Here is a 27,866-nt window from a genome sequence, read left to right as displayed (position 1 = left end):
ACCCCTTTTGTGCCCATACACATCTTTGAGCATCATCCACGGCTCTTCTTGGACTCATATTTTAAGAGCCAAGGCTGCCTTTTTAAAAATGAAAAAACTGGGATGCCTGGGCGGCTCAGTAGTTGAGCCTCTGCCTTCAGCTCAGGGCGTGATCCTGGGGTCCCAGGATCGAGTCCTGCATCAGGCTCCCTGCATGGAGCCTGCATCTCCCTCTGCCTGTGTCTCTGCCTCTCTTTCTCTCTCTCTCTCTCTCTCTGTGTCTCTCATGAATAAATAAATAAAATCTAAAAAAAAAATTTAAAAAAATGAAAAAACTCCCATTTCCTTTATAAAATGTAGGTGCTTGTGAAAGTGTTTACGCAGGGAAGCAGAATAGTCAAGGCTGAACAGGGACCCACGCCTACTCTCTCTGTGTCTGGTGGATTCTTTCTTTCTTTTTTATTAGGAGATCATTTTAAATCATCCCAAACTCAAACTGTGGACAAGCTGGTATCCCTTATTGCCCAGCCTGTCAGAGACAGTGTTTTAATGACAGATCTAGTCACCAAGAACAGAGTTGCTTTAAAAATACACATGCAAGAAGCACCTGGGTGGCTCAGTGGTTGAGCATCTGCCTTCGGCTCAGGTCATGATCGTAGGGTCCTAGAATCAAATCCTGCATTGGGCTCCCTGCAGGGAGCCTGCTTCTCCCTCTGCCTATGTCTCTGCCTCTCTGATAATAAATAAATCTTAAAAAAATACACTTGCAAATCCCCAGTGATAGAACACTGTGGATATAATAGTTGTGGATGAGTCCTGTCCTTCAACTTCTGTAGCTGGGCTCAAACTAATTTTTTTTTTAACCTAGGGAGATATTTGATTTTTAAATTTTTATGAAGATATAATTAACATATAACATCATATTAATTCTAGGTGTCCAACATGACAATTTCAAACACATACCGATTGTGAGATGATCATCACAGTTCAGGGAACATCCATCACCACATAGTTACAATGTTTTTTTTCTTGCAATGAGAATTTTTAGCAACTACTCTCTTAGCAACTTTCAAATATACAGTAGACTGCTGTTAACTAGGGATGCCTGGGTGGCTCAGCAGTTAAGCATCTGCCTTTGGTTCAGGGTGTGATCCTGGAGTCCTGGGATGGAGTCCCACAATTGGCTCCTCGCAGGGATCCTGCTTCTCCCTCTGCCTGTGTCTGTCTTTCTCTGGGTCTCTCATGAATAAATAAATAAAATCTTAAAAAAAAAGACTGCTGTTAAAGTCACCATGCTGGACTGTGGATTTCTTTAATCATTCCCCTAAACGAAACTAAGACAGATGATAATGAATACAATGTAACTTCAAGGCACTTCTAGTATTCCTTTACAGGCTCAAAATTATGTATTTTTAGGAAGTGTATGAATGGAAAACGGTCCTAATGGGCACTATGACATGAGTATGAGGTTTTGGATTTGGGGTTTGAAGAGGTGTAGATGGAGGGGTGGAATGCGGCATAGAGGGAAAGGGTAAGGACAGAAGGGCTGGACTCTGGACCAGGAGACTGGACACACTTTCAAATGTGTGAGAGGGTGCAGTTCTGCCTTCGATTCAGGTCAAAATAAAGAATTGCCATGATGAATAACAGATGGTAATCATATAAAAACATAAGTCACAAAAGTGCTCTACATGCAAAAATTAGAAAGGCTTCAATGTAATATGACAGCTGGCCAGTGATCTGTAATATACTTGATCCCACCTTCTAATTAAATACAAAGGAAAATATTGAAATGTTATCAATAATACTGAAAAGTGCATCTGAAAAATAACCTCCCATCAGAGTCTAATAAATTGCTAGTCAACATAAGGCAGATGGAGCTAAATTAGAAAGGCTCATGCAGACTCTAGTCTTGACTTCATAAACCAGAGGCTACCTGAGTGATACAATACAGAGATACATGATCTGTCCAGGGACTTGGGCCAGACACTGAGGAGCTGACCCCCAATCTTTTAGGAATAGCTCTTTGAAACAGAGAGCTGTCTCCTCAAGCTCCTATATCCTTCGTTTTTTTTGAAAAACAAAAAACAAAAAACAAAAAACAAAAAACCTAGCATGGTAGACAGAACTCTAGGATGATCCCCAGTGACCTGAACACTTGGTCATCTCCCTTTGAGTGTGGGTGGAGCCAGTGACTAGGACAAGACTTCTGTGATTACTGTATCTTACACAGCAAAAGAAATTTTGCAGATGTAATTAATATTACTAGTTAGTTAACTGTGAGTTGGTCAAAGAGAATACAAGGGGAGCGGCTGGCCTAGTCAACTGAGGCTTTTGAAATCTGTGTCTGGAGGTCAGAGATCTGAAGTGGGAGAAGGACTGACTGGTAAGAAAGTCTGGAAGACGCAGCAGGCTGCCTGGTAAGGAATGTGGATGGTCTCAGGGGGCTGGACGTAGTGCACAGCTATCAGAGAGGAAGGCATGGGGCCCTCCACCCTACAACCACAAGGAAGTGAGTTCTGCAACCCCGTGATGACCTTGGAGGAGGCTTCTTCTCCAGCACCTTCAGATGAGAACGCAGCCCAGCTGACGCCTCGACCCCAGTTTCTGAGACCTGATGAGCCGTGCCCAGAGAACTCAGGTGAGCCTTGCCAGATTTCTGACTTACACACGGTGGACTACTAAATGGAAGTTCTACTAAGCTTCTGACATTCTGGTAATTTGTTACAGGACAACAGAAAATGGATACAATCCAGAGACATGGATGATGACACAGAAGAGAGGATTAAAAACTAGAGGGGAATTAGGGGAATTTGGTGATGATGTGGTACCCTATGTAAAGGGAAGCCCCCAAGTACACAGGATTCTAAGAAGGCTGAACCTTGTAGCAAACTTTGTACATATAGAGAGCTGTCCAGATAAGCTCATTTTATAATAGTATGTTAACATTTTCAAAGAATATGCTCAGTAGTTTTTCTTTGACCTTCAGATGCTTTTCTGGGTGAAGTACCTTTAAAAATGAAGCAATGGGTGGAATAAGTCATCTGTGAAAAAAAGTACAATATGTGCCCTACTTCCCATGTCTGCAGACTTTCTGGATGTTATGTAGTGTTTATATTAATAGCCTTTCCCTCCCCACAGATGAATGACTGGACTTGCTGCTTTAACTCCAGAAGTTATATGGTGCATATGACCTGTAAGTTTAACTAATACTGTTTAACAATCAGTTAATCCTATTTTCCAGACTACAGACACCTTGCAGTTTTATAGGTGCTCTGAGAAGACCAGGCAGTGTGGTAGGGGAGATGCTGGTACAAGGGCAGCTTAGGGCAAGGGGCAGAAACGGCAGCCATCAGCCCCGAGAAAGGAGCAAGTCATTAACTCTTTTGTCAGAATCACTGAATCTGGGTCTGAGCTGGTTTCTTGGAAGATGAGAAAGAAACTAACCCAACGTGGTACACGTGGATAAGCTCTGCAGAAGGGAACACGAAGAACACCTGACTCTAATGACTCTGGGGGAAAGGAAAGCTCCAGAAGAAATCTAATCTAATCAAAGTAGAAGAAATTTTCAGGAAATGTTGGGATTCCCAAAAGAATATACTGATTAAAAAAAAAAAAAACCGTCTAAAATGTCACTTCCTCTCCTAGGATTAGAAGAGGAAAAAAAAAAAAACCCTCATGACCAACTTGACAGACAAGGAAAAGTATGTGATAAAATTCAACACTTATTCTTGATAAAAAAAACTTTTAGCAAACCAGAAATAAAAAGGAACTTCCTTGACCTGATTACAGTTATCAAATACAGTAAACTTCTTTCTCAACAGTGAAACACGAGAGGCATTCCCTTTAAAATCAGGACACGGCAAGATTGCCTGCAATCACCACTTCCATTCATCATTGTTCTAGGAGTCCTTGCTGGCAGGTAAGGAAGAGAGGAAAAAGAAGAGAGGTCTACACTGTAGCAAGAAACAGCCAGAAAACCCAGACCTTAAAAAGACACTATTTGAAGGATGCCTGGGTGGCTCAGCAGTTGAGCGTCTGCCTTTGGCTCAGGTCGTGATCCTGGGGTCTTGGGATCGAGTCCCACATCGGGCACCCAGCGGGGGGGGTGGGGTCTGCTTCTCCCTCTGCCTGTGTCTCTGCCTCTCTTTCTCTGTGTTTCTCATGAATAAATAAATAAAATCTTTTAAAAAACCCACTATTGAAAGGATAGAAAATACATGTCTGTGTCTCTCTCTATCCATCTGAGAACAAATCTAACAAAAGGGAGATGTATATGACAAGCAAAAGGAAAGTTATAAAACTTTTATTAAATTCATTAAAGACCTAAATAGATGGATAATTATTACATTGTGTATATATGTATGTGTATATACATATATATATAATGCGTATGTGCATTTAAAACATACACACACACACTGTACACATAATAAGAACAAAGTCTATAGTAAAAATACAAAAGCGTACAGATTTGTTACCTCCTGATAGTGGGGTTAGGGTTCTTTATTTCTAAATATCTTAATACATCTTCCAGCTTTTTTTTTTATTATCAGCCAGATGTATTATTTATGCATTTAAAAATTTGTACTATGTCATACTGTAAATATCCCTTTGAAGATAAGTTAATAGATTTTATTTCTTTATTTTATTTTTAAAAGATTTTATTTATTCATGAGAGACATTGAGAGAGAGTCAGAGATATAAGCAGAGAGAGAAGCAGGCTCCTCACAGGGAGTCTGATGTGGAGCTCGATCCCAGCACCCTGGGATCATGCCCTGAGCCAAAGGCAGGTACTCAATCACTGAGCCACCCAGGTGCCCCTCTTTTATCTTTTTTTAAAGTCAGTTCTGTGCCCAAAGTGGGGCTTGAACTCACGAGTCTGAGAGCAAGAGCAGCACGCTGTACTGACTGACCAGCCAGGCGCCCCCGTATACCTTGTTTCTTAGAGCAGGTGTGTTCTAATTGTTCTACTCTGAGTCTATATCACCCATAGAAGCAAAATCAGAAGGACTTTTTCTTCTTTTCTCTTTTTAAAAAAGTTACATGTCTTTACCTTCTTCGTCAAGGCTGCTGAAACTCTGCCCCTCAGTCAGCAAGTCACGCTTCTCATCCTTCCATTCCTGGCTAATTGAAGACACGATCTCTTGAGAGGTTGCCTTCAGGGCAGCGATGGAGTTGCAACGCTTTTTAGAAGGTGAGGCCTTCAAGGCTAGACAGGAAGGAAAAAGCAGAGACAAAGACACTTACTGTTAAACCACATTAATTTTTTTTATTCAATTAAGACTTTTTCTTATTAACATAGTTGTCATTATTTGAGCAGAAAGGAAGGCACTTTGTTTTATATATGTGAGGAAAGGGAGACGAAACTGTTTGTTTTGGCAATTTCAGTCGTCCACAATGACTTTGACTTCAATGAGAAGATCCTAGAATGCACGTGAACTGGAATACGCATCCAGAGTTTGAAGTCAAGTCTCACCCACCCGAGGTGAAATTCAAACGTTCTATTGCTGAAGGACACTATTTTGGCCACCAAGCAATGTTTTTCTAGGGCTGGGAGGAGGTTGGATGGGTTGGTAAATGCAGATGGTAAAGCAAGGAGAATTCTCATGACCCTGGTTTTATTAACTTGGGGACTGGGAATTTCTAAACATGCCAATGTTTAATCTGAATCTTATACTCATGAAGCCCAATTTAGCCAAAGTCACTTCTGGTTGCTTTTTGCTTTTAAAGTGACTTTCCACTGAAATTTCCTGCCCTCTGGATCCTTTCTAGGTCACAGCTATGCCAGATGTATAATGTATCATTCAGGCCTGACCTTTGTCCCAACAGCATTCTACAACCTTGGCAGTGCGCTGGGGACCTGGACCATGGCAAATGGACCTCATCGTCAATCCTGCTTGCCAAAGGCTGTGCCTTTACCAATGATGCGTCTGTGGAAGGGGCTCTGGCAGCAGCCAGACTGTCCCTATTCCTATGCAGTCCCTGCTGCAATACTTCTTGGCTTAACACCGTCAGAGAATTTCCTTGGAGGGGAAGGAGTGAGGGAGTCGAGGCTTGTTTGTGCTCTCCCTGAACTTGTTTTTGGCAGTCTCTCTCTGCCTTTGAAGGTGTGCACACTGGGGCCACCTGAGAGCTGATGCACTAGAGTAATCGTGTCTGGCCTTGGGAAGCTCAGAGCTTAGATTGCCAAGCTCATCTGGGGCCTCCCCGCAGGTAGCTTGCAAGAGCTCAATTGGACAAGGACTCTGGGACATACAAGCAGGGAAAGAAGAGTGGGCAATCTCTCCACTCAAAGAGAAGGGAAAGTGTATGTGTCCTGTGAGCAGTCTTACTACCATAGTAATATCATCATCATCATAACTAACATCTGGAGAGGGCTTTAGGTTTTGGAGGCCAACATTCAACCACCATGTGGCTATCTGGGGGACATGGGCCACCCTTCTATAGGTCTAGAAACTGAGACTGGGAAAGTTTTGACCTGCTTGAGGTCACAGAGCTAGAACTCATGAAACCCCAGCCATCCTTCTAGAGGATTCCACCTTCCTGGCTGATGAGAGGGGGAGAAGAGATAAAATCAGAACTGTTTTTTGATGGGAAAGCATTGTGAATGTTTAAAAATCTATCAAAATGGATTTTTTAAAAAGATTTTATTTATTTATTCATAGAGACACAGAGAGAGAGAGAGAGAGAGGCAGAGACACAGACAGAGGGAGAAGCAGGCTCCATGCAGGGAGCCTGATGTGGGACTTGATCCCGGGTCTCCAGGATCACACCCCGGGCTGCAGGCGGTGCTAAACTGCTGAGCCACCAGGGCTGCCCCCAAAATGGATTTTAATGGAAAGTAAATGGACTAAATAAGTCATATTTTCCTTAACTCCTAATCCTATCAAAACAGTGGTGACACCTGCTTTCCAGGCTTCTGCTTCAACATTGTTTGCTTTTATCTTATTTTTATCTTTTTTTAAAGATTTTATTTATTCATGAGACAGAGAGAGGCAGAGACACATGCAGAGGAAGAAGCAGGCTCCCTGCGGGGAGCCCGATGTGGGACTCCATCCCAGGGCCCCAGGATCACGCCCTGAGCCAAAGACAGACGCTCGACCATTGAGTCATCCAGGTGCCCCTCTATCTGCTTTTATAAACTCTCACCCTTTGTCTTCCAATATAGTATTTTAAAACTTTTAAGTCAGAGGATTTCAAATATGGCTCGGGGACTACTAAAGGCCCCTGAGACCCTTTAGAAGGTCTGCAACGTTAAAACTATTTTCAAGGGTGCCTGGCTGGATCCAACTGGTACAGCAAGTGAGGCTCTTGATCTTGGGGTTGTGAGTTCAAGCCCCATGTTGGGGATAGAGCTTACTTTAAAAAAACTGTAAAAAAACTATTTTCATAATATCAAGACATAATTTGCCTTTCTCACTCTTAAGAGTTTTTAGATGCCACATGTCCTCTTGCCATAGACTGAATTCAGGAGCAGATGTGAGAATCTAGATGTCTTCTATGAACCAGCGTTGGGGATTGGAAAAAATGTAAAACGATGCCACTTTCTCACTAAATTATTTGTTTTGGAAAAGTATTACTTGTCACAATTACTTTTTATGTGAATTTTTAACTTTTTGTTGAAAATGGCTTTTTTTAACATGCATATGTTTTTAAAGTTACTACTTTGTGAGAATTAATGAATATTTAACATTTTCCTCATTGTTAAATTCTAATATGGGAAATATTGCTAGAGAAACACCCCAAATGCCTGCAAGCCTTTTGAGGTCCTCAACCATTATAAAGAGTTAAAGTGGCCGTGAGACCAAAAGTTTGGAGCACCATACAGATCTTCGGTCAATGCGGATTTTCTAAATTGAGAAACAGCTAGGATGAAAAGAATGTTGGCAGTGGCAGGGAAACGTGAACCAGGGGAAGATACTCCAAGAACTGGGTGTCCTTGTGGTTCACAGTAGAGGAAAGGCCAAGAGCTATTAAAAGAAATAGCTCTTTGTTCGGTATCTGCCTCACACAGGAGGAGGAGCAAGGAGGACCAAAATCGAACCCCTGCCAGGGCCACATGGCACCTCAATGGTGAATCTTCCTTAAAGGAATTATCTGACACTCACTCCTGGGATGAGGATTCAATTTTGCAAAAACTGAAGGCCACAGGGACTTCTCTTGATTGGATAACCTCAAAAAATGGTTTGGGTTGCTGGTTACTTTCTTTCATGATGCAGAAACTTCTGGATTTGTTTTTGACTAAACAGTGTCTGGCGATAAGGATTCTGTGTCCATTTTCAGCCCTACATTCTGCCATTTACCTGCCTCTGTATTTTACTGCTTTTTAGCACACCTAGCTGCTATTCCTAGAACCTACCATGTCTATTCCTACCCCTGGGCCTTTGCACATGCTATTTTTGTGACTTCAGATGTCCTTCTTGCTCCTGTTCCTAATGAATGCTAGCTTTTATTTTTTAGGACTTACTTTATTCTCACTCTGAAGCTCTCTTGTGGAAGAATTGGTCTTATTTCTCTCTGTGTACTTACAGTAGTGTATATAAAAACTCTATTAACAACTGCTTCATTAGATTATAAATCTGTTACATGTTCTCATCATTGACCCAAAAATTACTGAGGGAGGAACTAATTAATTAAAAAAATCTTCCTATATTATTCATGCTTAGTATAGTGATCTATACATTACAGGTATACAGTATACATTACAGGTGCTCAACTGTTGGTTGAATGAATGCATTATTTTCTGAAAATCTTACAGCAGTTGATTTTTACCACATGAACGTACTGTTCCTTTCAGGAAGCTAAGTTTCAGTGCTTTAGATACATTATCTGGGTAGAGAATTTCAGTGAGGTTTCAACATTATGATGACTAATATTTCTAGAAAAAATTATACGATTTTGCAGACATTATTACATTGCCAGTATGACTCAATTCTGGGGTGAAATGTAAGGATTTAGTAAGACTTAAAAAGGTAATTTGAAAGAAGAAACTTGAAGACTTGGGACTGTTTTCTTGGGGGTAGAAGCAGGGAGGAAAAGTTTTGACCTACACAGAAAGTATGCTTTTAAGCATTAAGAGCTTTAAAATATATAAGGGAAGGGAGAAGAAATGTGTGGGAAATATCAGAAAGGGAGACAGAACATAAAGACTCCTAACTCTGGGAAACGAACTACGGGTGATGGAAGGGGAGGAGGGCGGGGGGTGGGGGTGAATGGGTGATGGGCACTAAGGGGGGCACTTGACGGGATGAGCACTGGGTGTTATTCTGTATGTTGGTAAATTGAACACCAATAAAAAATAAATTTATTATTAAAAAATAAAATAAAATCACAGTTGATAAAACATCTTAAAGTTATATATTTTTTTCAGTTTTTAGAATAAAAAATTATTATTGAAGTATAACTTACATACAATGTTACATTAGTTTCAGGTGTATAACATATTAGACAATTCCATATGTTACTCAGTGCTCACCACAGGAAGTGTAATCACCACCTGTCACTACATGTTATTATTGACTATATTCCCTGTGCTGTGCTTTTCATCTCCATGACTTACTTTATATCTTACAATTTGTACCTCTTAATCCCCATTATCTGTTTCACTCATCCCCCCACCTATGTCCCCTCTGGCAAACAGCAGTTTGTTCTCTGAATTTTAGGGTCTGTTTGTTCATTTGTTTTGAGATTCTACATATAAAGTGAAATTATATGGTATTTATCTTATTTCACTTAGCATAATATCCTCTAGGTCCATTCATGTTATGGCAGATGGCAAGATTCCATCTTTTTAATAGCTGAATAATGTTCCACTGTATACAAACACCACATCTTTTTTATGCATTCATCTATAGATGGACACTTGGCTACTTGGCTGCTTGTATGTCTTGGCTATTGTAAACAATTCTCCAGTAAACAGAGGTGCAAGTATCTTTCTGAGTGAGTGTTTTCATTTTCTTTGGGTAAATACCCAGTAGTGGAACTACTGGATCATATGGTATTTCCATTTTCAATATTTTGAGGAACTGTTTTACACAGTGGCTGCACCAGTTTGGATTCCACCAACATTGCATGAGGGCTCCCTTTTCTCCACATCCTTGCCAACATTTGTTATTTTTTTGTCTTTTTGATGCTAGCCATTCTGACTGATATGAGGGGATATCTCATGACAGTTTGATTTGCATTTCCCTGATGATTAGTAATGCTGAGCATCTTTTCATATGTCTGCGGGCCATTTACATGCCTTCTTTAGAAAAATGTCCATTCAGGTCCTCTGCCCATTTTTTAATCAGATTTTCTTATGTGTGTATTGAGTTGTAGAAGTTCTTTATATTTTGGATATAACTCCTTATCAGATGTATCATTTGCAAGCATCTTCTTCCATTTAGTAAGTTTCCTTTGCTGTGTAAAAACTTTTTATTTTGGTGTAGTTCCAGGAGTTTATTTTTGCTTTGTTTCCCTTGCCTGAGGAGAAACATCCATAAATATTTTACCTAGGGTGATATCCAAGATAGTACTGCCTATATTTTCTTCCAGGAGTTTTATGAGTTCAGGTGTCACATTTGAGCTTTTAGTCCATTTTGAGTTTATTTTTGTGTATAGTGTAAGAAAGTGACCCAGTTTCCTTTGGGTATAGCTGTCCAGTTTTCCCAACACTACTTGTTGAATAGACCATCTTTCCCCCATTGTATATTCTTGCCTTCTTTGTCATAGATTAATTGATCATACAAGTGTGGGCTTATTTCTCGTCTCAATCCTGTTCTATTGATCTATGTCTATTTTTGTGATGGTACTATCTTGTTTTGATTACTATAGCTTTGTAGTATATCTTGAAATATGGGATAGTGATATCTCTAGCTTTGTTCTTCTTTTTCAAGAGTGTTTTAGCTATCTGGGGTCTTTTGTGGTTTCATACAAATTTTAGGATTAGCTCTTTTAGTTCTGTGAAATTACTGTTGGTATAATGAGAGGGATGGCATTAAAGCTGTAGATTGTTTTGGGTAGAATGAACATTTTAACATCGGTTCTTGCAATCCATGAGCATGGAATATCTTACTATTTATTTGTGTCATCTTTAATTTCTTTCACTAATGTTTTATAGTTTTCAGAGTACAGGTACTTTACCTCCTAAGTTTATTATCTAGGCTATTTTATTATATTTGGGGTAAGTGTAATTGGCACTTGGTAATTGGTGATTTAAAATATTTTTAAATTTCTCTTTCTGCTACTTCATTATTATTGTATAGAAATGCAGTGAATTTCTGTGTCTTAATTTTGTATCCTGTGACTTTAATGAATTCATCAATCAGTTCTAGGAGCTTTTTTGTGTAATCTTTGGGGCTTTCTACATATAATAGTATAATGTCATCTGCCAGTAGTGAATGTCTGATGTCTTCCTTGCCAATTTGGATGCCTTTAATTTCTTTTTCTTGTTTGACTGCTGTGGCTATGACTTCCAGCATGACACTGAATAAAAATGGTGAGAATGGACATTTTTGTCTTGTTCCTGATCTTAGAGGAAAAGCTCTCATTTTTCACCATTGACTATAAGGTTAGCTGTGGGCTTTTAAAATATGACCTTTATTGTGTTGAGGTATGTCCCCTTTTTTTTTTTTTTTTTTTTTTTTTTTTTTTTTTTTGAGGTATGTCCCCTTTAACCCTACTTTGTGGAAAGTTTCTATTACGAATGAATGTTGTACTTTATCCAATGCTTTTTCTGCATCTATTGAGATGATCATATGAATTTTATTCTTTATCCATATATATGTATGAATAAATCTATGTAAAAAATTTTATTTATTGAGTGTGTGTGTGTTTGTGTGTGTGTTTGAGCATGTGAATAGGGAGGAGCAGAAAGGGAGGGAAAGGAGAGGGAGAGAATCCCAAGCAGACTCTGTGCTGAGCATGGAGTTGAGCATGGAGTCTGCTATAGGACCAGATCTCATGATCCTGAGATCATGACCTGAGTTGAAGCCAAGAGTCAGATGCTCAACCAACTGAGGCACCTAGGTGTCTCCTAAATGGACCTTTAATATGATTTTTATTGTATATATTATTCCATTAAATTGTACCATAATATATTTAACCAGTATAATACAGGGTTGGACTTTTAGGCAGTTTCTAATTTTTTCCACCACAAAATAGGACTCTTATGATTATGGTCTCAAATACCCAATGGGATACTTAACTCTAATTACTAAGTCATCACAGATTTGGGGAGATAAATAGTCCAAACCCTGCTAATAAATATCTTGCAAAGATACACACAATAAGATCAGTGAGTAAGTGCTACAAGTTACAAAAATTCCTAAGAATCTTACCTTGAATTTTCTTGAAAACTCTGGAATTCATAAACTTTAGAAATCTGTCAGCATAAAAGCTTGGTCGATGAACTGAAACAGTGTCCTGAAAATACAAATCAAGTGTCACAGGTTTACCTTTCACTTCATTTCAAGCTAAAAGAAAGATCTACCCATTTGGTTCTCTGTTAGCCAATGTCCTTAACCAGAAGGCATGGATGTTGGCAGCCGGAAAAGAGCAACACCCTGTGACCTGTGGTGCCTGGGAATCAGGCTGGGGAAGCAGGCATAAGACAGTATGAGCAAAGATCCTAGATATTCATGATAGAAGAGACTATGAAGAGTGGCATGGGACAGCTAACCATGCTTTTTAGAAAGCAAAACGGCTGATCCTCATTCCACTGGCTGCCATGTGGGGCTTTTAAATGCTTTTTACATACAGGCAACCAGTGTTTCTAGTGTCATCTAAAATGAAGGATAACGCTTTCAGTCGGAGACAAAAATTAGGGACATAAACAAGCAAAAGAACACTAACGTAAGAGTGAAAAAAGTGTGGTTTTGCCTCATAGTAATCAGGTGCACAGACACAGAAGATTCCTTGGGGACAAGGCTGACTGATGAGCTCCGTTATGCTGAATTCTCTACTAATTAGATAGAATTGAACTGAATTGAATTGTTAACTCAATTCTCTCGTGCTTGGCAGGAGTCTTCAAGACTGAAGGGGCATTTTATTACAAACCCAGGAAAGGAGATGGAGGAAGAAGCTAATTCTACATGTTTATTCAGTGATCACGTATTTATTGTTTAAGATAACATTTCTAGAAATAGTAAACGTTCCATTTTGATGCTAAGATTGTGGACTTTAATAAAAAAAAGTTCTGAAATTTCACTTTTATTATTTTTTAAAAATTGTATTTATTTGACAGAGAAAGAGAGAGGGAGGGAGGGAGAGAACAAGAGTGAGCCTGAGCATAAGCTGGGGGAGCAGCAGGCAGAGGGAGAAGCAGGCAGAGGGAGAAGCAGGCTCCCCACTGAGCTGGATGTGGGACTCGATTCCAGGATCCTGGGATCACAGCTTGAGCTGAAGGCAGACACTTAACTGACTGAGCCACCCAGGGGCCCTGAAAATTTAAGTTTAGATGGTATAAACCGTCTGCTCTGAGTTTGGAAGAAGCAGCCCACATTGGACCAAAGGTCTGGAGACCTGGTTCTGGTGTTAGTTCTAACTTTAATAAGCAGTGTGATCCAGGAAGAAGACAGTGTCATGGTGTCTCCATCTTTTTTTTTTTTTTTCATCTGTGAAATAGGGTGTTACGGGAGGCATAGGTAATTCTATCATCAGCATGTTATGAAGGACGCTGTATAGAGGAAGCCTCTTTGGCCAAGGTATAAAGGTCCTCTAGACCATCAGGGGTGCTGTAGATATGGTGGGAATCTCCTGCTGGTTTGACATGCAGCTCCTGTCTGAAGTGGACACGTACAATAAGCATAGTAGTTTAGAAATATAGTGCAAGACGAGTAAGACTCAGATCTTGCTTTCCCTGAGAAGTTGGACCGTGTTTCTCTTTGATATGAAGAAACATCATTTAAATAAGAGGCATGCTAGCAGACAAACAAAAATGAATTTACTGCTTACCATCCCACAAATAAATGGTTTGTACAGAGATGCTCTTAAAAAAAAAAAATCCCACCAAAAATGGAAGGTGTGTTTTAACTAGACAAAGGTAGGGGCCTCTGAGCAGCATCTGATCGGTTAAGAACTGGGTCATTCACATCAGAAATCTTAGCCTGGTAACAAGGAATTAGAGTTGTCTCGGAAACAGGAGGGGAAGGGTGTTCACTGTCTCTCTTCTATGCTGAACATATTATGCAGGCTCTACTTTTGTCAGCTGGAAGGGGAAAAAAAAATGAACCCGCCATCTTGGCCTTGAAATAGAAGGAATCTTTGATCTGAATAATAAGCCTACATTTAATTCTTAGAAACAAATTTGTGGACCTGTTGTTTACAAGTGCATTCTGACAAAGCCCATTCCTTAGCCTGTGGACAAAATGCAGATCTTTCGTGCTGAAAGGTTATTACCAGTCTTCCACAGAACTGAGGAAGTGGGTGTTCTTTCCAATAAAGGAAAAAGAATGATATCTATAATTTATCTTCTTTCAGAGGAAAGCCTCTGCTAATATCTTTTAAAAAATGTGTGAGCACATCTTTGCCCGATATATTCTTTGAAAGTGTCACTTCGGGTTATTAACTGAGGGAGGCCGAGGCCAGTAAATGTTCTGTCAGCAGCAAAAAGTTCAAATCTAACATCGGGAGAGGAGCGAGCATGTGTGTACGTGTTTTGAAAGAGAGTAGGGAGGGGGAGGGGAGGCTATTGCTTGATCATTGTTTTCCTTTGTTATGTAATTCTGGGTCCAACAGACATCTTCACGCCAGTCTAGTCTCAGTTGTGTATGCATCCACAACAACTCGTAAGTTTTCACTTGTGATGTCTTTATTGTGTTGAACACTAAAGTGCATTGTTTTATTTAATCCCTATGTCAGCCCTTTGGGGCAGGTCCTGGGTGCTATCACTCTGTCTCTGGTACAGATGGGAAACCAGGCCAAGAGAGGCCAGATCACAAGTAATGTGTCTAGATCACGTCGTTAGCAGAGTGGTGAAGGCAGGGTTCAATTCAAATCCAGGGCCGTGGACCACTCAAGTCAGGTTCAGACCACCCCACTGTTCGGTCTTGCGAGAAACTCATTTCACCTGTCCTCCTGATTCTCCCAGCACCTACGCAAAGAGTATCCCCCTTTTTCTTAGCATCCTCTCCTCTTATAAGTGGGTCCTTCAGATTTCACACAGATATAATGTCATCGTTTTGTCTGCTGACATGACTTTCTAGATACACCCTGAACTCTCAGAAATCACAAAAATAGATCGTTTAACAAGGAACAGGGGAATCACATACCCCATCATAGACAAGGGCTTTCCAGGAATGTTCTAGCTTCTTCATTAACCTAAATGTAAATAGATAGAAAAATAAAAATGAAAATGCAAAATCACTCCCATATGATGGAATTTCAGAATCTTTTGTGGATTAATTTTTGAAATCATGAAAGGCTGCTTCCTCAAATTTCTTACCTATAGGACTGCAGAATGTCAATAATGCCCATAAATAAAAGTAATTTCTCTCCCTTATGGCTTTTAGCTGGAATGCCTCCCATTCTGTTGATAGAGCAAGAGAGAAAATATTTTACAATGTATTATAATGGGAAGTTAAAAATTGTATCTGATAAATATACTATAAATAAAAACGGACAACTTTAAGAATTCTGGCCCCCCCCCCTTTTTTTTTTTGCCTCGGGTAAAGTCTTCCTGGGAATCCAAAATGATATACTTCCCACACAGGAGAATGAAACCATAGCTGTCAACTCAGGACAGCTGGATGGGAAGAATCCAAACAAAAAATTATTCCTATTTTAAAACCACAAGCAAGAATTTTTCAAGTATTTTGAAATACTGCTTTTTAAAAAATGCAACACTTTTATCTGTTTACTGTGAGGTTATATGTATTTTTAAAAGAACCCATTCCTATAATGCAAAGGACCACTATTCGCATTTGGTACACCTTTCCAGCGCAAATATGTGTGTATATGTATTTACTAGTCCATAAAAGCAATTATTTAAGTTAGCATGTTTTAGAACTTGAAGTTTTCATTTGCTAAATGATGTACTTTTCCTCATATTCAATGCTAATGTGTTTTTTAATGGCTGTGTAATAGTTCACCATACTGATATAGAATAATTTATTTAATCGATTATTGGACATTTAGATGGATTTACTGGCAAGGAGTTTTTAAAAGTTTGATATGTATGGATTTCCTTTATAAAAGTGAAATATGCCTGTGATTTAGTCATTGTCAGAGACTCCTAGAAGGCAATCACTTATGGCCAACGAAAATGAGGCCTTTCGTTCAGTCTCCTGTACAGCTGGTAAATGCACGTGACAGTTAACCGTTTCAATAATTTTCTTTGGTTGTAATTATTTCTCTTAGTCAATATGTACTTTATATATGCAAACTAATCATACAGTTACTGAGCACATCTGGCTGAGGCAAGGGATCACATCTGCCAGGGTGTAGGACCTAGAACAACAGAATCTTCTTATGCAGATAAGAAGCTCTGAATTGTGAATGTAATTCCTGTCACGTGTTTGCTTAAATACATGTTTATTCAGATTCAAAGTATATTCTTCCTGTTGTGGTCGACGTTTTGCATATGGAGTAAATGGGGGTAAAAACATTTTCAGCCATTGTTCAGAAATGGAGCCATTTGAAAAAAGAAACCATGTGGGTGAAAGAATGGTAGTAACTCGAAGAACTGCCACTCATCTAGTTATCTGCAGATGAATAGAAATGAAGGCTGCTTAATCCATTTTAGCATCAGGTAGGAATCTGTTCTCAAAGAGCCACCATGAAGGGAACATGATTGCATTTCATTATCCATTCATGTGGGCTGCCATCACCAGGAGGAGGGTGGGCATGTGGGTGGCCACACTTACGTGTCCGGGTTCTCTGTGATGATCCCATCTCCAGATTTCCCTGGACCCTGGATGGATTCCATTGCTGTGGAATAGAGGACCTTCTGCATCCCAGACCGCTTAGCATCAGGCACATTTTGTGAATTCTCCTCTTCTTTCTCTTTGAGGGTATGGTCTAAGATGTGGATTCCCAGCAAAAGGCTATAGTCCATGATTTTGAAGCTTTCCAGCACCTGATTGAGAAAAAGAACCAGAAGGTCGGTCAACTGGAGCAGCTCAATGTCTCATCTGCACAGAATCAGAAAGCTCTAGATGTGCAGACGCACAGCTCCTGAGTCCCTCCCAGGGGATGGCTGGTAGAGGAGAAATCAAAATAAAAACATTTGGGTTATTATCAGGTCATATTCAGTAAGGATTATCACAAAGGCTCCAGGATGATATTTTTATGCAAATCTAAAGCAAGCACATCTTTTCTTAACCCTCCATGAACGTTTCACTCATAACATTTATTGAACACTTCCCACATGCCAGGCTCTAAGTAGGTCACTCAGATTCACAACCCTCACAACTCTTCGACTGAGGTACTATTATTGTCTCTATTTTACAGATGAACAAACTGAAACAGAGGGAGATAAAGTACTTTGCTCAATGTCATTATAAGTGGCATTGTTGGGATGTGAACCCGGGCAGTCAACCCCAGAGGCCAGGCTCGTAGACAGAAGAGCACAGACAGCAACAACTATGCACTTGTAACCTCCTCAGCATGAGTCGTCAGCCCAGAATGTTTCTGTCTGGATTCCGTTCTCCAAGTCTTAACCTTGCTGGAGTTCAGGGGTCTCCTTTGGAAAGCTTGTCTTTCAGAGTTGCCATTCGGTTCCCTGTATGAGTGTTTCTAAGAAGTTATGATCTCAACAGACAACGGGACTTAATGCTTAGTTACCCACTCAGCGAACAGTGGGGAAGAGAAGGAATTAAAAGTAGCCGGTTGCAGCCAGAGGAAGGAGGGAGAGATGCTCTGACAGGAAAACAGCAGGAGAGGAAGTCAAGGGGGAGAAGCGGTCAACAAGGCTTCCCGAAGTGTGGCTTCGGGGGAGGAGGAGTACTCAGGAGTGCATGAAAATGGGGTGTCATCCTCTACAATAAAGTTCTTCTCTCCAACAGATTTTCTAATGCCTGGCATTTCTCACACAAAGCTGCTTGGGAAATCAAAACAGCCCGGTAATTAAGATGAGTCTGCAATGGCAGAACAGTTGTCTCTGAATCAACATGATAATCTGTCACCATACCCTAGTTAGGAAATGTCTCTGAGGAGCAGAGTCTATAGATAATTGTTTAACCAGGGACTGAATACCCAGAATTCCTTAGGCTTCTCATTCTCTGAGCCCAACTGCTTGCTTATTTATTTGTCTTTAAAATTTTTTTAAGATTTTATTTATTTATTCATGAGAGAGTCACAGAGAGAGAGGCACAGACATAGGCAGAGGGAGAAGTAGGCTCCTTGTGGGGAGCCTGATGCGGACTTGATCCCAGGACTCTGGATCATGACCTGAGCCAAAGGCAGACGTTCAACCACTGAGCCACCCAGGTGTCTCTGTCTTTAAATTTTTAAAATTTAAATTCAATTTAATTAGTAGTGTATTATTACTTTCAGGGGAGTCCAACTGCTTTTTTTTTTTTTTTAAGATTTTATTTATTTATTCATGAGAGATACAAAGAGAGAAGGAGAGACACAGGCAGAGGGAGAAGCAGGATCCCTGTCGGGAGCCAGATGTGGGATTCGATCCCAGGACCCGGGATCATGACCTCAGCAGAAGGCAGATGCTCAACTGAGACACCCAGGTGTCCCTCACTGCTTTTTGATCACATATTTATGATATAGCAAACAGAGATTGGGTCTGAAGGTTCACATACCTGTGACTGCCACTTGATGGATACTGTCTGATGGGGGGAAGGGGTTGTGAACTATGGCCTAGGTGGCCTTCCAGAAATATGGTCATCCCTGGGTCTCATGCATCTTTGCCATCAGTGAGGACAAATGGAAGGGGACTGCCCATGAGTATCAATTACTCAGTATCAATTGGTCATCTTTCAGTTTACTAAATTAATTACTTGGAGAAAAGAGGCAAGCAGAAGCTGAGAGTAGAATCTGATTACTTGAGAGGATTAGGCCATGGAACTTTCTAACCCAAGAGATCAGAAAGAGGCCCGATAGCAATGTGGACCCAGCTTCCCGAGGCTAAGAAGAAGTGGAGGCAAGACTGAAGTAACAGGGAAGTCTGGCAGGAGAAGCTCCACACCACTGACCCAACACGGGCATCAGACCCACTGGCTGGTTCTCCAGGGAGGTTTGTCAGTGCCTTAGCCTTCTATGAAGCCACAAGGTCCCATGGGAAACAAGCCAGTTTTGCCTCACGGTTGCCAAGGACCCCGACCTCTTCAGGAGAAACACTGACAGACACTGGACATGCTTTGCAGGTAGACAAAAGAGTAGAAGGGCCTTGGCCTTTGTAATTCCCATCCATCCTGCAAGGGTAGCTTGGGAACAGTGGCTGCTCAGATGGCATCATGAACCCTGCACCGTGATCATCACCTGAGATGCCAGTTTTCCGAGCTCGTGCATCCCGTCTTTTTGTAATTAAAAAAAAAAAGATTTTATTTATTCTATAAGAGACAGAGAGGTAGAGACACAGGCAGAGGGAGACGCAGGCTCCCTGCAGGGAGCCCCGTGGGGGACTCGATTCCAGGACCCTGGGATCACGACCTGAGCCAAAGGCAGACACTTAATTGACTGAGACACCCAGGCATTCCCCCTTCTTAAAGATGCTCTGGGGTCATGACATAAAGGATAAAGAGCAAGGACTCTGTAACCTAGGCAGGATTCATCACCTCCCTGTGCCCATTTCCTCCTCTGCAGAGGGCTGACAATTACATTATATAGTGCATAGGGTGCTTATAAAAATTCAGCATGGCAATGCAGATCTAGTGCCTGGAAAAATTCTCGAGAAAATGCTCAACTCCTTGCTAGCCATCCTCATCCTAATTATAAGTCATGGTGACTCATCGCTCACACTAGCGCGAGAGAGGCTACAGAAGTCGTCTTGAAGTAAACACCCTTGAAGTCATACTTCTGACAACAAAATGCACAAAAAGCCAGAAAAATATGACTGCATTTTCAGCCTGTTTACCAGCACCCTTTTGGGTCCCTTTAAAAGTTTTGGGTTGAGTGTCAACAGGAAAAGGTCAGTTGGCAGCATCACAGTTCTGGTGGATGGGGTATAAAATGAGAGCCTCAAGATCTGGGCAAACAGTCCCATGTTCAATGAGCAAAAAACCCACAGCCTCATGCCCTGCACAGCTCAGTAGTCCCCTCAAAGCAGTAAATTGGCTTCAAAAGAGAATTCTAACCAGACCTGGTGACAATGCTGTGCATGTTCCTACCAGACATCCAAGGTGGTTTAAAGCGAGATGTGGGGAAAAAATGGAAAGGTCCTCCTGACAAAATCACCTTTCCTTCTTTCTCTTTTGCAAAAAAGCATCCACAAGTGAGTTGTGCTTGTTAAAAAGCTTTCTCCATGAAAAATTTTTCCTTATATTTTCAATGCCCTATTCAAGCTGAACCGCTGGGTTTGTACTTACAGTCTCTTCTCTTGGCTAAGGAGAGGCCAGAGAGAACACGTGTATTTTATAAGCGATACAAAGTCGGGCTGGGTCCAATTTTAACTCCCGATGCTATCCTGATACTTTCAGTGGCCAAATATTTGTCCTGGCTTATTTAGAAAAGCAAGCCTCAAGAGAGAATCGATGATGAAAAAGCTACACATACATTTTTAAAAGAGGATCATTTTCTCTGTACTCGTCAACTGGATTGTCAGAGTCCCTGAAGGATCCTGAGTTGTCTTTAGGAGGCCAGGCTCCTACTTTCAGAGTGAAAAGCTTAAAAAAGATAAATTCTTTTCCCACTGTGTGGGAAGCTGACCATGACAGTCAGATTTTGGGTTAGGTAAAGTCAGTATCCATAAAAAAATGTTAAAGAAAAAGAAACATATAAGCATATATTTTGAGTCAAATTCAAAAACTTCCGTAATGAAAAACTCTGGGAACAGATTCTAATCACGTGCTCTGTAGATCTGCATCAATTAGGAACAAAATAGTTGTTATTCATATCCTCCTGGTTCCTTAATTAAAGGAATCAACTATATCTGCCAAAATCTTAGCACGTGTGAGGCTTGAGAGTGTGCAACATTCTGCAACATGACAGACACCCATCAATCTAGTCTGTCACTTAGGCATGAAAACATTTTCTTCCAGAATGTTTGCCTGACCTGGCTGTTGCTGATGGATTCTGTTGCTGTGTGTTTGCCATGCAAAATGGAGGTCACAATGCAAATACGCGCTTTTCCATTTAGCTCAGGCCACATTTTACTTTCCCACTTTTAAGTTTTTTTTTTTTTTTTTTAAGATTTTACTTATTTATTCATGAGAGACACAGAGACAAAAGGCAGAGGGAGAAGCAGACTCCGTGCGGGGAGCCCGATGTAGGACTTGATCCTGGACCGGGGATCATGACCTGAGTCAAAGGTCGATGCTCAACCACTGAGCCACGCAGGTCCCCTACTTCCCCACTTGTAAAAAGAAGAAAGCAGGAATGATTCACAGACACATGTAAGATTGACAGCAAGGTGGCATGCCCCAATTGTATTGTAGCATTTATTGTCAAAGCCAGATTTCTTTTTCCCCCTTCCCTCTCAAGGATGATTTTAAGACAGTAATAATACTGGAAGATAGTTTAAGAAAAAAAAGGCAACGTTGGAGCATCTGGTACGTTATCCTGAGGACATGATCAAAACTATTCTTGAGAAAAGAATCTTCTTCAATTTTTTTTTTAAGTTTTTGTTTGTTTATTTGAGAGAGAGAGCGAGCGAGCAAGAGTGAGCACAAGCAGGGGAGGGGGTGGTGGTGTGGAGGGAGGGGCCAAGGGAGAGGGAGAAGCAGACTCCCAGCTGAGCAGGGAGCCCGACATAGGGCTCCATTCCAGGACCTAGGGATCATGACCCAAGCCCAAGACAGACCCTTAACCTTCTGAGCCAGCCAGGCACCTTGTTTTTGTTTTGTTTTGTTTTTCCCGCTAGGTTCTTTTGGCCGGTGATATGTTGGGAATGCTCTTATTCACATGGTTTCTATACACCTGGTGACCCAATGTGGGAAATATATGACAGGCAGTGCTGTCCTCTCTCATGGTCACAGGTCACCAAGAGTGCCTGGTCCCCCTCCCCTCTTCCTTTTCTTCCACCCTCTGTGTCATACACTCACTGCACCTGGTTTTCTGCCCCGAGGAACAGGAGCAGCTGTGCGGTGGCTGAGGCTCTGCGCTCTGGGGCCAGGTGGTCTGGTTTGACACCTATGTGTCCCTGGGTAAAGTACAGAGCTGTTCTGGACCTTGTTCTCTCATCTGTAAACCAGAGCTAATGGGAACTCTGACCCTGCAGGGTTATCATGCAGACTGTGTTAATCCACATCAAGTCTTAGCATTCAATAAATGCTGCCTACTACTGTTACTGTCACTCCGTCACCTGTAGACTCATCCCTGCTGACTGCACCCCCTGGAATCCCCGCTGCCTTCAGCCCTTGTTCCCTGTCTTCCTATTTGTCTTTCCCTGCCTTTCCTTTGGTGAACATCTTTGCTCTCTCTCAACATTTTCCCCTCCCTACTTTTCAGCAATGACATTCCTTTATTCTTTTTGTGGGAGGAAACAACTGAGCATCTGGTCTGTCCCAGGCACCATGGAAGTTGCTAGAATTTCAGGGGCAAGTAGAATAGACAATATCATCCTCAAAATTATACAAGCCTCAACTACAGATTGGAATAAGGCTCAGAAGCAGAAAGTCAGGGTGCTGTGCAGAAACTTCACACAAGAGGTACCTATTTTTGACAGAGAAGTATTTCTATAGTCTGGATAAAAGATAGCACTTAGAGGCTTCATACAAATTTTAGTATTATTTGTTCCAGTTTGTGACCTGCATAGCAAAATCCATCTTGAAAAAGAAGAACAAAGCTGGAAGTATCATAATTCCAGATTTCAAGATATACTACAAAGGTATAGTAATCAAAACAGGATGGTACTGGCATGAAAATAGATAGATCAATGGATACAACAGAGCCCAGTATAAACCCACCCTTATGTGGTCAATTCATCTATGACAAGGGAAACAAGAATTTACAATGGGGGAAAAGACAGTCTCTTCAATAAACTCAAAATGTATCAAAGACCTAGACATGAGACTGGAAACCATAAAAATCCTAAAGAAAGCACAGGTAGTAATCTCTCTAACATCTTCCACACCAACATTTTTCTAGGTATGTCTCCTAAGGCAAGAGGAGCAAAAGCAAGATTCAACTACTGGGACTGCATCAAAATAAAAAGCTTTTGGGGATGCCTGGGTGGCTCAGTGGTTGAGCCTCTGTTTGCAGCTTGGGTCATGGTCCTGGGATCCAGTCATGTAATGGGGTCTCTGTAGGGAGCCTGCTTCTCCCTCTGCCTATGTCTCTGCCTCTCTCTCTGTGTGTCTCTCATGAATAAATAAGATCCTAAAAAAATAAAAATAAAAACTTTTGCACAGCAAGGGAAACCATCAACAAAACAAAGAAGCAACCTACTGAATGGGAGAAGATGTTTACAAGTGACATATCCACTAAGGGGTTAGTATCCAAAATATAGGAACTTTTACCACACCAAAAAAAACACACAAAATTCTAACCAAAAAAGTGGCCAGAGAATCTGAATAGACCATTTTCCAAAGAAGATATACAATCAACAGACACATGAAAATATGCTCATCATCAGGGAAATGCAAATCAAAACCACAATGAGGTATCATCTCACACCTGTCAGAATGGCTACAGCAAAAAAGACAAGAAATAACAAGTATTTGGGGAGGATGTGGAGAAAAGCAAACCCTCTTGCATTGTTGGTGGGAATGTAAACTGGTGTAGCCACTGAGGACAAAAGTTCCTCAAATAGAAATACCTTATGATCCAATAATTCCACTACTGGGTATTTACCAAAAGGAAATGAAAACACTAATTTAAAGAGATATATGGATTCCTATGTTTATTGCAGCATTATTTGTAATAGCCAAGATGTGGAAGCAACTCAAGTGTCCATCAAGAGATGAAGGGATAAGAAAGAGGCATACACATACATACCAAGTAGAATATTATGCAGCCATAATAAAGGATGAGATCATGCCATTTGCAAAAACACAGATGGACCTAGCAAGTATTATGCTAAAATGAATTAAATCAGAGAAAGATACCATATGGTCTCATTCATATGTGGAATCTAAAAAAAAAAAAGAATAAACAAACAAAAGAGAACTAATGGCTGCTGAAGGGCTGAGGGGATGGGCAAAATGGGTGACAGGGAATGGGAGATAGAGGCTCCCAGTTAAGAGAATGACCAAGTCATGGGGATAAAAGGCACAGCATAGGGAAGAGAGTTAACGGTTTGTGATAGTGCTGCATGGGGACACATGGTAGCTCTGCTTGTGGTGAACATGACAGGATGTTTAAACCCATCTAATCACTAGGTTGTACACCTGAAACTAATTTAACATTGTGTGCCAACTATACTCAAATATTTAAAAAAAGAGAGATGATACTTGAACGTGGATGGCAGTGGGAGGGAGAAGTGGAAAAAAAACATGTGAGCATCCTTTAGTGAGTAGATTCCAGCTATTATCTCTCTACAGACTGTTCCTAAAATTTTTTCTTTAGGTGAACTCATTCCTCAGCTCCAGCCCCGTTGTACTTCCAATGGGCTTCTGAACATTCCTAAATTCTATGCAACTGTCATGCTGTAACCCTAAACATTTATTTTCCTCCAAAGCAGTTCTTTTCCATTTTTTTTAAAAAAGATTGTAATTATTTATTCATGAGAGGCATAGAGAGAGAGAGAGAGAGAGAGAGAGAGAGAGAGAGGCAGAGATGCAGGGAGAGGGAGAAGCAGGCTCCATGCAGGGAGCCCGATGTGGGACTCGATCCTGGGTCTCCAGGGTCACGCCCTGGGCCGAAGGCAGGCGCTAAACCGCAGAGCCACCCGGGCTGCCCCTTTTCCCTTTTTTAAAATGCGAAATCAGTCTGATGTGGATTTCAGACTTCCTGACTCCTTTTCCTTCTATTAAGCTGCTTAATCCTGCAGCTTCTATAATTGGAACATTCTTTCGTGCTAATGCTTTAATTTCCACTTCTCTTTTTCCCACCTTCCCATATATTCTGGATTCCCTTGCTTGACCAGGTTACGTCACGCCCCTAGCTCAAAGCCTTCAGCCTCTCAGCACTGCTCAGGTGACACTGAGCAAAGGTCTTTGCTACTGTGGCTTCAGACAAGATCTGCCGGTTACTTAACATCTGTCTAAAGACACCTTCCAGGCTGTATATCCCTTAGTTACCTGTAAATGTGTCCCAAAAGTAACTGTCTTTTAAAATCTTTTTAGTTTTTCAAAGCTTATCTCAACTCTTCATGAAAACTATACTCATGATCTGCATAAAACATTGAAAATACATCTCCCCTCTGAAAATTGAGGCACAGGATCAGCGTCCCTCTATGGAGTAGGACTGGGTTGTGTCTGTATTTTTCCTATCATACACACCAGAATGTTCTGTGTACCAAAGGCTTGTTACGCTTTGTGTTCCCTGCTGTGCACTCTGATCATAGCAGAAATGTGCATTTTTTTATATTGCTGTCCATGTGCGCAAGCAAATGAAAACCAAAATATTCAGCAGCAAAGAATGTAGAGTGCTACATCTTCTATCTCAAATATAAGAACTCAATGCTGCATTTCAAGATCATAATGCTTGTGAAAAATCTTCAGCACTCAAAGAATTTACTGTGATTACATGCTCTGTATCATCAGAAGAATAAAGATAATAGTGTTTTCAAGCCTACCCACACCAGAGGTATTTATAAAAACCATGTCAAGGGCAAAAAATCAAGCTGTTCTTTACAGACTTTTTATTTACTGATTAGTAGGCACACAACTAAATGGTAGATACAGGGTAAGCTTATTTTGCTATAAACTAGGTTGAACTTAGAGTCTAGTGAGAATGTAACTTTTTTTAGGATGCCTTTGCAAAGAGAGGGTGTCAAAGGTGAGGTCACCTTCAAGGACTATTAAGTCATCTAAGAGCACTTGGCGTTGGCTCTAAGATGGATGCTCTGTTCTGAAACATAGCTCAGGGCCTGCTTAGCTTTCCTGCCTCTGTCTCTCCACATTTCCAATCTGTAAGGGATGTGAAGTTAAGCTGGTATGAGATTGAGAAAGGATAATACTGGATAAGTCCAAAAGACCTTCTGAAAAACAGCCACATTTAAAAATTGGCACCCAGCACCAAAAGATATTAAGGGTGGCAAAGACAATGCAACTCGGGATGCCTGGGTGGCTCAGTGGTTGAGCATCTGCCGTTGGCTCAGGTCATAATCTCAGGGTCATGGGATTGAGCCCCACATTGGGCTCCCCACGGGGACCCTGCTTCTCCCTCTGCCTGTGTCTCTGCCTCTCTCTGTGTCTCTCATGAATAGATAAATCTTAAAAAAAAAAAAAATCCCTGAGTTTTTTCTGCTGGCCTATAGTGTAGTCCTTGAGTGATAAAATGACAGGCAAAAACAGTTGTGTTAATTCAACAACAAAAGACAATTCAATCCTGATGCCTTTATGCAGGGAGACATTCCTGGACACATGGGTAAAATGAATCCAAGGGTCTGTCTCTCCACCCAAAGTAGGCTCCTTAGTGTATATATAGCTCCTGAATTACCTGTATGTACAAGTCAGTTAAAGCTGAATACTGCCTTTTAAATTTAATTTAATTTCCTCAATAAAGCTCGGAGTGTTCCTTGCTAACATAATAAAAAGAAAAAATAGACTGTGACAAGCCATACAATTTTGGCTGGTAAAGCAGACGGAAATAAATATTCAATTCTTAGCCTGGTTATGGCAATAATGTGTTTTTCACTGTGTCTAATGCAGTGATTTAGAATGCTGGACTGTGCTGGATTAACCTGTGCCACCACTTTTTGTGCTCACTCAAAAAGTTTGCAGTAATCAAAGTGTATCTTACAGGCATTAGAAATAGCCATCTACTACTTCAGCAGATTATATGTGACTATACATATGTAATTATATATATATGTACAGTCGTATATATATACACACATCAACTTCTATATTGGGGGAGTTTTGGATTTTTTCTTATACTTTTTTTTAAATAAATATTTTATTTATTTGAGAGAGGGGGGGGTGGAGAGAGAGAGAGCACAAGCAGGGGAAGTAGCAGAGGGAGAGGGAAGAAGCAGGCTCCCTGCCTAGCAGGGAGCCTGATGTATGGCTCGATCCCAGGACCCCGAGATCATGACCTGAGCTGAAGGCAGATGCTTAAACCATTGAGCCACCCAGGCGCCCCACTTTATAGATAACTTTGTTTCTACCAATAAAGATTTCTTAATAAATGATTTTGTAAGCACATTTAAAAGTAATGTATTCAGGTGCCTGGGTGGCTCAGTCAGTTAAGCGTCTGCTCATTAACTAAGTTAACGAGCCCGGGGCAAGTGTATCTTGTCTCCATGTGTCACCAAGTGATGGAAACTCTAGCATCTCCAATAGGGTTTACCCAAAAACATGGAGTAGTAAAAGAGAGCCAGTTTACACCAGACAGGCATGACAGAGAGTTCAGCTTTGAGTAAGAATATTTAAATTGAGAGGTGACTAAACTAGAAAAGATGGGAATATTTTTAATTTATAAGCCAATATTTGGGGAGGTGGAATCTAGTGAACAAGATTAGTAGAAAATTAAGAAACTCTATTTTCCCCACACATCTGAATGTAGACAAGGGAATCTGCTACCTTGAATCATGGCTTTTGCTGTTCCTTGAAAATTAGGTTCTTGCTATTTTCTCCCCCTGAAATTTCTCATAATCTAGAAAGAAGATGGGTAGCTCTTTCAGAAAGAGGACTAAGGATGTCTAATCTCCACCTCCCAAGGACGCACATTGTCTGAAGCCAGATTAG

General features: G+C 40.8%; 1 protein-coding gene across 2 annotated transcripts in view; it reads right to left on the bottom strand.

Moving 5' to 3' along the window:
* Positions 1-27,866, bottom strand: part of PIP5K1B (phosphatidylinositol-4-phosphate 5-kinase type 1 beta) — a 296,745-nt gene that overhangs the window by 69,093 nt on the left and 199,786 nt on the right. For both annotated transcript variants that reach the window (XM_026001576.2, XM_072762266.1), the window contains exons 8-12: positions 16,827-17,038; positions 15,407-15,490; positions 15,234-15,282; positions 12,303-12,387; positions 5,036-5,191 (exon numbers count right to left, since the gene is read on the bottom strand). In XM_026001576.2, coding sequence (XP_025857361.1) covers positions 5,036-5,191; positions 12,303-12,387; positions 15,234-15,282; positions 15,407-15,490; positions 16,827-17,038 — 586 coding nt within the window. The remainder of the gene's footprint in view (positions 1-5,035; positions 5,192-12,302; positions 12,388-15,233; positions 15,283-15,406; positions 15,491-16,826; positions 17,039-27,866) is intronic.

The sequence above is a fragment of the Vulpes vulpes genome, chromosome 1 (assembly GCF_048418805.1).
Source record: "Vulpes vulpes isolate BD-2025 chromosome 1, VulVul3, whole genome shotgun sequence".
Classification (NCBI taxonomy): Eukaryota; Metazoa; Chordata; class Mammalia; order Carnivora; family Canidae; genus Vulpes; species Vulpes vulpes.
This window is presented reverse-complemented; position numbering and strand designations above follow the sequence as displayed.